General features: G+C 35.4%; 1 protein-coding gene across 1 annotated transcript; it reads right to left on the minus strand.

The window, feature by feature from the left end:
* Positions 1–153: 153 nt before the first annotated feature.
* Positions 154–1829, minus strand: LOC119547002. The gene is made up of 4 exons (XM_037853669.1): positions 1629–1829; positions 1180–1555; positions 466–640; positions 154–410 (listed from the first exon to the last, which is right to left on the minus strand). Exons 1-4 carry the CDS (start codon positions 1705–1707, stop codon positions 234–236), a joined length of 807 nt encoding a protein of 268 aa, XP_037709597.1. The 5' UTR covers positions 1708–1829; the 3' UTR covers positions 154–233.
* Positions 1830–12773: the final 10944 nt, after the last annotated feature.

The following is a 12773-nucleotide window of genomic DNA, read 5'->3' on the forward strand; positions in this document are numbered from 1 at the left end:
TTAATTTTAACAAAAAAAAAAAAGATTATAATGTAGGCACATCTTCATATTTTTGGAAATTCGATTCCGCTTCTACGTTTTTAAACGTTTATCGATTGTTACAACATCGCGTTGCCAGCTTTATTATAGCCGTTAGATTTAAAAGACACTTTGTAAATATTTAGGTAATATATTTGTTTGATGTTCAAAATTCAGGTTAAATAAAATAGCCAACAATTCTTTCTTATAGTTTCCTAAACCTTCCCGTAAGTCTGTAGTTTTTCTAGATACTCGGCGTTTTGGCTTAAATGATTGAAAATCAAATTCGTATCCAGGACATTCGAGGCAGGTCCTCCGTATTCCGCCGGCAGACTTTCATAGCCAACCATTTCGCGCAGTTTGCTGAGATTTTTACCATCGTGGGTGAAGATCTACGAAATAAAGCGATTAAAATTTATGGATTTAAAGTAAGTAGAATATACGTACCCTCTCCTTAAACTCCTTGTTCATAAAGGGCATAAATAGCGTGGAGGTTATGTGCATGAGAAACCCGCGCTGGATAATATGTACGATTCGGGAGCTGAAGGGCACGACTCCGTTTTTTTCGTTCACCGTCTTCATAAAGGTGGGCGAAAATTGTCTCAAAAAATTCCGCGTTGTCCTGGGAAGTACAAAATAAAATGTAAGCTTGAATATATTGTGGACAATACAAAAATCATCAAAATGATATATGTTGGAATGAATTTTAAACTAATATAAAAAAGTCTTATAAGCCTTAAAATTGGTCTTTCCCTAGAAAATGTAAAACAATTTTCAAGGTTTTTGTGTTTTTTTGTAAATAGTTAAAATATTTCTCCTTATCCATTTTCTTTTGATTTCTCCTTGTCTAAAATATTTATTATTTTTCAACCTACACTAGTTTAAGATGAACTTCCCGACTAGCTGGTCAAAAGTTATGATATGTGTAGTAAGTTTTAAACTGAAATGAGCAATGGAACAAACTTGAAGAAAACCCACCACTTAATGTTTCAGAAAATTAAATATTGTACATGGCTTTTCAAATGTATTTTTAATGTTTAAACTATTTTTTTGAGAACATATGAATTTTTAATACCATAACACAATATATTAATATTTCCTATTAAAACTATGTATTTAAAACTGTGTAGGATTTAGGTATCATCGATTCGATTGACTTACCCTTGGAGATCGCAAATGACCGTGATTCCGTTCTCCTGGACGCGGGGCAACAGCAGGAGCGACTCAAAGATCAGGTCGTCCATCTCGACGAGGCTCTGCAGATAGTCGGGGTAGTTTTGGAACCCGTCCACCGTCTTGAAGACGACCAGAACCCGTCCGTTTCGATCCACCTGGGGCATTACGTAGCGGCAGTGGGTGCCATAGAATATCTGACGATAGTGCTCAATGGGATGGCGGGCCACCCAGTCGGGATGGCGCCTCTTGAAGTCGTAGTAGGCGTGAATGGCCTGGTAGGCCTTAATCGTATCCCAGCGCGTATAATGCAGGAACTTGGTCAGCAGGGTGTCCTCCGTGCCCACGATCAAGTCATCGCACTCTGAAATACATAGTTTATCCAGTATAATCGACGGGTATTTCCCACTATAAGGTACTTATAGCTTTTTGCTTACTCTCCACCAGCTGTCTTAGTTGCTTGATTTTGAAGATCTGTTCCGCCGTGTGATCGACTCGGGCGGTTAGGAACAGCATTTTAGGCTTTGAATTTTGAACAAAAAACGTCAAAAATATTTTAGAATTTTGACTGATTGCTTTTCAACGGAAAGAAGTTTCACTTTTTCACATTCAATCCGCTAACGGTCCGCACTCGCAACGCAAACGACGCCCACTGACTAAAATATCCATGAAATCTGATTTGGCATAGATGGTTTATTTGTTTTATAACTTGTGCGTGCTCAAATTCTTAATGGTCCCCAATCGCTTTGAAATATATTACTTATCTTTCAACTTGAACTTGGCTTCTTTTGGGATTGTATCAGTTCTAAAATGGCATGCGATTTATTATTTCTAGTATTATGTTTTACCAGAGACCCTATATTATTTACACATGATTTAATATATTACATTTTACACTTACATTACATTAAATAAATTAACTAAATATCAAGTCTTATTAAAGTATATGCCTCGTACTTCGTCCTTTAATATGGCTAAAAGCTTCGTCTTCGGAGGAGTAATCAAGTTGACCTAACCACGTATTCAAGCCACAATTCATTTAACCCGGCTGCTGAGAAAAAGTCAAGTCGAAAAGTAGAAAAAGTAGTCAACAAAACGCGAAAGGAAACTATAAGTACGATAATTGAAGAAAATGTCATCTACACACGATGCTACGTGACTTAATAATGCCCCTTGTCTGTTCATAATAACGGTCACAACGTGTTGCTCCATTTCTATATATATATATTCTATATATCTGACACTTTAGTTTCTTATTTCTCATCTTTTTTCGTCATTTTCCATTTCATTAAGGCCCATTTATCGACTTGTAAAAGTTGGGTGTTCAAGAAAAATAAAATATAGTTTTTTAACTAGTAAATTGAGTGTGAGTACGTTCAGAGCGAGAAAGATAGATGTCCATCAAAGACCGTTTCCAAAAGCGCTTAAATCGTGACTTTGATAGAAATGTTGAAATTAACATTGCACTACGAATATCAAGTTGATAATAATGAAATTTTGTTATTATGATGCCAATAGCTTTACCTTTGAAGTGGATTGTAATTGTGTAAACGATTAGCAAGTCAATGAATATTTAAAAATTGTATGTTATGTAACAATGTCATAAATTATTAACTTCCCATTTTGTTTACTGATTGACCCATAACTAAAATTATCTCAACTATTTGTCAATACATTTTACAATTAGATGATTAGCAAATATACCCCTAATTACTAACAAACGGCTTTAAAATCAATTTGGGTTTTCGACAATTCATAACATTTCGGTTGACTAGAATGCAATTTGCATTCATTTCAATAATTTCAAAACATTCCCACCCTTTGGGAGGTCCCCCATGAATAACCGCTAAAAATTTGTCACGCTTTTGATTTTAACCAATTGATGTAATTCAAATTAGTACTTTTGCAACTGTTTCGGCAGTGACTTTTTATAGTAATCCAAAACGAATAAATAATGCATTTAATTTAAATGCTAAATATAAACATTTGGTTTGTGCGGTTTGTTTTTGGTCGGTGAGTAGCGATTGTTTGCACGCTGATTAAAATGCGGTCACCTGGAGTGCTGGCCCTTCGGATGGTAATAAAGTTGTGATTATTCAGTAAACAACAATTTAGTTTATTATGAAAAAGTAACTCACTCTAATTCTAACTCTATGTCTAACTCTAACTCCAAAACTAACTCAAAGTCTTAGTATAACTCAATTTAAACTCTAACTTTAACCAAGGAAACCATCTTTTAAAATGGCATCAAAACTGCCAGCAACAAATCACATTGACGACTACAATGGTAACCCCAAAAACTGAAAATCCCCCAATCTCGTATATGCTGACCATCATAGACGCAAAACCTCCCTCTACCGGGAAACAAAACAAATTACAAGTGTTGTAAAGTGTCATTTTTCAACAGGACGAGCGGGCAATGTAGAAATAATCATAATGGCCAAGCGCATATTTGAGGCGAAATCTTGTAGAAACAATAGCAGAGAGCTCCCAAAAAAAAAAGTTGCAAAAAGGAAAACAAGAAAAATGCGAGAAAATTTCGCTGGCACAAGAAAGGTCCGAAAAAGTAGGAAAAAAAAAAAACAAAAAGAAAAACTAAACCAAATTCCAATTTGTCAGGAATTTGTTCAATTTTAGTTTTGCGGTGGCCAGGGACCGAATGAGAGGACCCCGGAAGTCCATCTCCCCCTCGGTCGACCATCTGCATGCCCCACACGTGCCGCCATGCAAAAAACCCATAAGCATAACGGTCCACCGCCACCCACTTGCCATTAAAGAGCTCCCACGACAAATCGCACACATTTAACACGCACCCTCTGAACCAAGGGGGTTTTCGGGGGCTAGAAGACCCCTGTGGGGGAAAAAACTGCATACTTAACAGGCCCACAAAAAACCAGCAGGGAAACAGCTGCTCGCAATGGCTCAAACAGCGTCGTCAACTGGCCAACAGAAAAGTACAATCGCTGGCGATGGGTTGTGATGGTAAACAAGTAAGGAAGTGTTCTAATGATAAGAATTGTATTACGTATTGATTAAAATTGTTATGTTTTATTTTTTAAGTTTAAGGCCTAGTATTCAACATAACAAAAAGTCGTCCAAAAACCAAAAACTTCATATAAAAAAAACGTCCCAAAATTTTTGTGACGTTTTTTTCATATACAATTTTTGGTCTTGGACGACTTTTTGTTAGGTTGAATATTAGGCCTTATCAAGGAGTATAAATCTACATATGTATTCATACTCTTTGGTTTTATGAATAAAAAAAATTTAGGGACTGATGAAAGAAGCAAAATTTTATGTACATATACAAACCACTGGAATCTCAAGAATTCGCGTATTTCGTGAAGCATATTTCATAGCTAGCTTACTCGTACAAAAAAAAAACACACAAGGATATCTTGATATTAGCATTGTAAATTTATTAAGTACTTTTCTCTCCTAAAAATTCTCATAAATCGAAAAAGCAATGAAAGAGAAAGATTGCGACTCAACAATACTCGAGACTCATGGAACTAGACAATTAGAGGTAAAAACAAGAATTTAAGCAAAATAATTATAATGGCTCATCAATATTTTTCACTGTGCAAAGTGGATTACAAAACACTGCCCGTAACGTTCATTACTTTAGTTTTAAAATTTATTTTTTTAAAAATTTATTTATCAATTTTACCTTGTTACAATGGTTGTACTAATGAATGGTATTTAAATTGTATCTTATCCTCACTTTTTTCGAGATCTTTTAAATTTATAGCCGTAGTTATTTCGGAAACTCACGATTCCATCGCTATGTAAAGGAACCCATAAGTTTTTTTTTGCTTGCGGCCTTCCCTAATGACATTTGTATGCCATTGCAGACATGTGCAACTGTTGGATCTGAAATACAAACGTATAAAGCTTTGGAAAACTCAACCGAAGGCTCCTTTTTCGTTTTTCGCAAGAGCTGCAGCTCTAGCTTGCCAATTTTCCCGGTGTTGAGCATAAGAAATGAACAAAGTTTGAGCTCTCACCTCGGCAAACGTAAGCCTGGTGTTATTTTGTCTTTTCCATTTTAATTTATTTTATTGGCAATAAGCTCTGTCTACTGGCGATAAGCAGGGAAAATGATTGTTTGAATTTATGCTAAGTGCCGGTCAACGACGATGCCCAATGGCGATTTTTTATTGGCCCAGCATAGGCTGCGATTTACCTCCCACGACAGTTAATAAATATTTGCTATAAAAGAACGAAAAAAAGTAAAACAAAAATTTAAAAAAATGCAAAACCATTCAATGGTTGTTGTCTTCGTGAACTGTTTTTGGGGGAGAAACGGAAAAGGAGATTTTTGTTATTCTCCCCCAGGCGACGACATCATATTCCCAGCACCCAAAACCGACTCCCCTATGGATTTGTGGCTGAGGGGCTTACGAAATCTGCCAGCGCTGGCGCTTCGAGAGTTTTAATTGAATTTTGAGTGGTGTATTTAGGGATTTGTTATTTATAATAGAAAGAGCACACAGCCGGGAGCTCTAAGGAAAGTGGCATTGGCAAGGTCCGATAAAGTATGCAGCGAAATGTACGAAATTTACGCCGCCATTTTCCCAATTTAAAATTTAAATTTAAAAAAAAATACAAATTAGAAAAGCATATTATCTTATAAGAAAATAAAGAAACTCAGAGTTAATAAATATATATAAACACCAACAAAATAGGAAAAATAAAGCATCATGTATTAATATATTATTATATACTATCATATATTTACTATTTTTGATTAAAAACCCTTGCGTTTATGAATTTTAAAATGCTGAAACTTGAAATTACTGCAAGCCTTAAAAGTTGTAAAAGTAAATAACCATCCCACAGCAGTTTACATTCCACCATTGAACAGTTTGAATCATTAAAAAAATTCCAATAAAACAATAGGATGCCATCTGTCAAGTATTTATTGGATGTCGCACCGAAATAATTTTACGTCTTAGTCTACACTATCACTATATATGAAAGTTTCCCAATCGCAGGGGGATTTTTTAAAAAACGAGTGTAAAATGTTATAGAAAAGTTTAAGTCAATCCTTAAAATGCGTTAAGTTTTTTAACTATACCATTTGCAATGCATTTCGCCACAGATAAAATTGGTAGTCTCTTACTTGGCAAAAACAAATGGTTGAGTATTATTGTTTGGATCTCAACGCAAATTGTGTTATAAAAAGCAATTTGTTAGCGCCATAAAAGCTTGACCCCGTCATCCTTTTTTCCAATACTTTTCGCTTTTTATTACAGTCGATGACCAATTTGAAGAGCAATATGTGGGGCGAACTGCTGGGCACCCCAATCAATGGGAATCAAACCGGTCAACTGGTTCCCTCTTATTCATATATATAGTATATATATATATAGAAATGTTTCCCAGCTTCTCAACGGAATTTACAGCAGCTATTTATTTTTGGCCAACATTTGCGGCACATGTCGCATGTGGAGTGGATATGGCTTTGTTTTCCTTTTACGAGTGCCAGTGCATTTGTTGTTCATTTCATTTAAATTACCCTGTGGCTGACCTCCTTGTCACAACATGTCGGTTGGCATCATATTGGAACCGTTTTGTATCCCGCAATCCACAATCGAATGCTCATTGAGAGTTTCTCCCCCATCTTTTCCGGTCTTTTTTTTTTATTTTTTATTTGAACTGCATGGGGGTTATTGTGGTTTTTTAATCAAGTTGTAGGTGAACAAATTTTGGCTAACCGATTGTTTTGTGGGGGCGTTTTATTCATTGTTATATTTCGAGCGCAAATGAAATGCAGAATAAGCTAGGAAGAATTTATTGTAAAAATGGTGCAGTATATTGCATTTCAAATTCAATTTCTTTTAAATTCGGTTTACATTTGTTTTGGTTTGATACCTTAATTTAAAAGCTTTCGAATATTTTAAAATGCTATTGAATTGGGTAAGGCTAGGACTAAAAATCGTCAGACATTTGTAATCTTCCTAAATAATTAGAAATACATTTTATTTCAAGTTGTTTATCACTTACTTGCCAGACATTTCAAATAAAAGACCCATATTCTGCATACGGTTTAGCATACACACGGCACTTAAAAATTATGACATATTCTTTGGCGCAACACACTCAACTGTGTGGAAAAGCATCAGTATAATACATTTTACGACTGCGTTATATGTCTGCCAAAGTATGTAAAATTATTATTTCTCCGACTGTCTGTGTGTTTGCATACTTTGTACTTACTCCTGGATGTCAGAGGGAAAAGGAAAAAAGATGTACGACGTTTTATTATATTTAAATTACACAAAGCATTAAATATAATTCACTCACTACGCTCCATTTACTAAGGCTATATGAAAGGCACACACGAAGGCATTACTGTCTGCGCACATAAGTATGCAACAACAAAATGCCGCTGAAAATCGCTGTAATACTTTTTCATCAATTATATGATGCGCAAAAATATATATGCTGAGATTTACAATATCAAACATGGCCAACACAGACACACACACACACATATTCAAGCAGCCAGAGCTTTGGCAACACACATAAAAGTACAGATATATGCCGACATGCTCTAGATGGCAAACGCGTCATACTTTACTACTTACTAAATCCATTACAAAGTATTTACGTAGAAAATTGCTTTATATCTCTGCATATCTCTCGGTCGACGTCATCGTCGTTGTTATATCCTTGCGATTGTGTGTGTGTGTGAGTATGGGGGCTCTGACAGGACGAAAAAAGAAAAAAATTTAAGTACGTGGGAATAATAGTAGAGAAAAAAATCTTTTTAGTGACGTCGTACTCCCTGGGTAAATTCCACCAAGGAACTCCTAAGGTAGTCGGCTTTTCCACCCGCAGCTCAAATCCCCTTCCACAATCGGAGACAAAAAGGCTGTGGGCTGCAATATATGTGATTTTTTCCTAAATGTCAGTGGCAAATAAGAAAATATTAAAATAGATTTGTGCACTCTGAACGCAAAGACAATGGTTTTTTATGTACACTGAGAATTCTAAAAAAAAAAATGATCAAACATTTTGTTATTAAGAGGCTTCAATAAAACAGAAAAATAAAATATGTATCAAAATACAGAAATTTTCAATGTAAAATAAAAACATAAGAAAAAATTTTTTTATATTAATATTTTTCACTTCCGCGAATTCTTCAGACTTGTAAAACTTTTTCAATAATTTTACATTGTTTGAGTTTTTGGACTTATTAAATTTGTATTTTAATTATATAGATACCAAGTCAAAAATGTTCGATGGCTTACGAAATCATTTCTTCAACTTAGTAAGACTTCTTTAGTCTTACTAGTCTTATTATGATTTCCAGTGCCAAGATGTTGACGGTAAATCACATCCAGCTTTCCTCTAACTCAGCCAGCATGCAGTCATAAAAAAACGAAAGAAAAAGTATACCAAAAGCCAAAGTACTAGGATGCTGACTGTGGAATGTTGGCGTAAGTGTGTGTAATTCATAACGGATTTGCTTGCGGAGGGGAATTATTCATGCGCACTTGATTGTGCACACAACAATGGAGCTGATCGTAATCAGTGTCTCGTCATCATCATCATAAACTTCTACAGTCAGGTTCAGGAGATGTGATAAGCTAAAAATATATATCCTTAGAGTGTGTAAGTAGTTGGAATATTCTACTTACAAAACGTAATGACTCAAAAAACTATATTCTTTTCAAAAGACATCTTTAAATGGATACTCCAGGCTCTAATCTCGCACAAACAACAATGGAAATACATATAACAAATAAATTTGTCGTGCAGCGGTGCAAAAAGGCAAAAGCTGCCTTGAGTTGCACTACGAATCACTCTAGCGTGCTATCAATTACTGTGGCAAGTGTTGCACGTGCCACCGACACCGATCCGACTGGAGGTCCTCCCCGACTTGGCCCACACCCCCTGGCACCTTGGAGGTCCTCGGAGCCCGGTCCTCCCATCCAGCCAAGACAGCTTGCTCATCTCATTGTGTTCCTTGGCATTTGCTCGCTGGCTTTCTATTCCAATTTTTCCATTTTCAATACCCCTTAATGCGATATTAAAAGGGAATGCTGAAAGGCCTGTAAATGTTTTTATATTAAGCTAAAAGAATATTAAAATACTCACATCCTTTGCATAAAATTATCCAGACGCTTCGGGTAAAGAAGGTTAAATTTTACATATTTTGGATTTAAACGCTTTAAATGCAACAAGTTGCATCAGAAGCTGAAGAATTCGCGAGAAATCTGTTTTTTTTTTTAAATGTCTTTATCAATAATAATAGTTTTTACTGCAATAGCTGTTTACAAATACTATAAACATAATTATAAAATGCAACCTTGATATTTCGAACATACTTGTATTACTGAGTATCAACCAGCAGCTTCTGAAGCTGAAGAATTCGCGAGAGCAAAGCGATAATAATTTTACGAAAAATATCTCTATCAATAATAATAGTTTTTTGCAGCAATAACTGTTATAATAATACTATAAATATAATTACGAAATGAGTACATAGTATTTCGAATATTCTTGAATTACTGAGTATCAACAAGCAGTTTCAGAATCTTAAGAATTCGCGAGAGCAAAGAAATGTTTTTTTTTGAATGTCTTTATCAATAGTAATAGTCTTTTAAAGCAATAACTGTTCACAAATACTAGTTAGAAACATAATTATGAATCAAAACAAACATTTTTTGAACATATTTTGTATTACTGAGTATCTTCAAGTCACATCCCTCGATGACAAGTTTCCTTTGGTTTCCTTTTCTAATTTCTTGTCGCACTTCGGTCGTTGTCTTGGCTACTCTAGTCCGGTGTTCTGTAAGTGGCATGAACATCGCTGCATTTTCTTGACAATTTCTCAGCTTTTTTCTGCTGATATTCCCTGCTTTTTGAGTGCTTTCAATTGTTGCACAATTTTTTAATTTGCTGCGTGGCCAAAGAAATGAAAGAGTTGCCGTCGCACAGGGAATTTTAATCTAAAGTGGGTGGCGCATAGACCAGCCCACAGAATTTTCACATTTTAAGCATTTACAGACCTTTCCCCATATATGTTTTTGTAGATTTGTAGATTGACGAACCCTAAGCCAGACCCTTAGCTATTCCTAAGCCAATTAAATCGACATTTGATCACAAAATCCCGTATATTTGAGCTGTAATATATGCATTCAATTAACCACAAATGAGCACACAATTTTCACATATTTTGCCCGCACTTGAATGCCAAACAACGTCATAATAACTCAGTTGGCCACAAAGCAAAACAAAACAAACTTACCATGATGTTTGTGTGCAATATTCTACATTCGAATTGTTCGACTCCTGAGTAAATTGCAATTTAATTTTATGCAATTTGCCGAAAGGCTTAATGATTACATTGTATTGAAGCATAATGTCCTTAGGTCTACTAATAAGCCTAATCCCAAATGCTGGTGCTATTATAATTCAAAATAAGCTAAACATCAAAAGCAGTTTGTCAATGTGAAACGACAATGCCTAAATACCCTTAAGGTATTTGCTTTAAACTTGTAAGTGAATAAATGACTTTATTTTATAATACGTAGATGAAAAATTAGTAGTTGAAGCAGTTTTAAATTGTTTTTTCTAGTGGAATGGCAAGTCTGTTCTCTTAGTACATGTAGCCAATCTAAGTAGTGTCTTCGCATTAAATACCAAAATGTAATAAGCATTAAATTTCATTGCAACCTGCAGCAGCAAGGACAGAATACGAAAGATGACATCCAGTTGCAATTACAATGTAATTACAAGCGACAGACGGAGAACGTTTTAAATTTTGTATGTGCCCGGCAAATGTCGGAATCTCCAGAAAGGATTAGGCACCATGAGGATGTGGATGTGGATGAGGATGCGTTCCATTTAAGCAGCAGCTTATGCCATAAACATGGGATATGACCTGGCTCTCAATGTCTGCCATAAAATGACGCTTAAAGTGTGGCACGTAATTGCTGATACCCTTGTCTTTCTGCTCCCCTAATTGCCGCAAGTTGTATGATTTTAATTAGAATTAGGATTCTAAGCCGGTCTTTTGATTCTTTAAGCGCCCTCAACATGAGCTCTGTAAATACAGGTGGGTAAGTCGTCGCAGATATCCGGAGATGTTTGGCAATCCAAGCTTGCTAGTGGCTGTAAATTAATTTCCTGGTTAGCAATTGCAGCAATTTCAGTTTCCAGGCCCAATTATCGGCAAACTTGCTGCAATGCATAAATTTCGATTCGCACACCGGCCGAATCCAGAAATCAATGATTAATTTTCTGTGGTGTTCTGTTCTATATTAGTTGGCGTCTGAGGAGTATAAGTCCACAGGGGGTTCTGGTGGGTAAGGCAATATATTTTCGCACATTGTAGGGTTTGGTTTGATTTACCAATACATATTTTTAATTAATTTAAAATAATAATAGGGCTTAATTGAATTTATACATTGACAATTATTTTATGGACACCTTATTAACAGGCTTTCTGTGGGCTATGAATTTAGCATTTAAAAGTATGCAGTATTAGGAGGTTTGACTGGTGCATTTTAAATTAAAATAATAATAGGGCTTAATTGCATTTATACATTGTTAATTATTTTATGGACACCTTATTAACAGGCTTTAGATGGGCTGTAAATTTTATATAAAGGTGTCTAAAAGTATGCAACACAATATTTTTAAAATTATAGGTATAACTGATGAATTTTGAAGGACAATAATAATTAATTTATAATTGTATAATAATTTTACACATTAAAAATTCCAACTAAATTTATTCTCCAAGCTCCTAGCACCTTTAAGTATCAACTTACATTCCATTTAAAAGATTTCCCATCGACATGCTACCAGAAGAACGAGACACTCATCCTGCTGAACCAATTGATAAAAACATGGCTGGCAGACAACGCCCCGATCATTAAAAAACAAGAATGTGTGACATTTTGTCAGGCATAATAATAAAATTACAATTGCAGCTCGGCGACAAACAAGCCGGGGGGAAAAAGTGCCAAATCAGCGAAAAAAACTGTGGGGCGTCTCTTAAGGAAATGTCAAATCAAATTTATTGACTTTCATTGTTCGTCGAAATGGAGGCAGTGACTCCTTGCTGGAATCTCGGGCTCATTGAAATGTGAAAAGCCAATGACAGGGGACGAAGGGCTAACAATGTGCACCTTTTTTTCTGTCGCAGGATCCTCTGTCTGGATTCGACTTGTGGCACTTGTCGATTTGTCCTGCACATTTCCCATTCCGAATCCATGTTTGTGCGCGATTAAAGCGCCGCTTAGCACGTTTCAATAGCTTTTCCCCGACTTTACCTCCGCCATTTCGGATTCTCTGATTTTCAGAGACAATCACCAGAGCATTCTTCTCATACTCCATTCACCATTACGAATTTTACACTGAAAATTAAATTTCTATTGTATATTACTTACCAAATCCTGTGTGACGAATTTTTAAAAATATTTATAAATACATTTGCTTGCCTAAAAAGCATTACCCCATCTTTATAATGACTTTTTTGGTGTCTTAAAATTGAAGTTGAATTGGAATTAAGTAATTAGTCAGTCAAGATCATAATTACACTTTAAATATTAAATTAATCG

This window comes from Drosophila subpulchrella, chromosome 2L (genome assembly GCF_014743375.2).
Source record: "Drosophila subpulchrella strain 33 F10 #4 breed RU33 chromosome 2L, RU_Dsub_v1.1 Primary Assembly, whole genome shotgun sequence".
In the NCBI taxonomy this organism is placed as follows: Eukaryota; Metazoa; Arthropoda; class Insecta; order Diptera; family Drosophilidae; genus Drosophila; species Drosophila subpulchrella.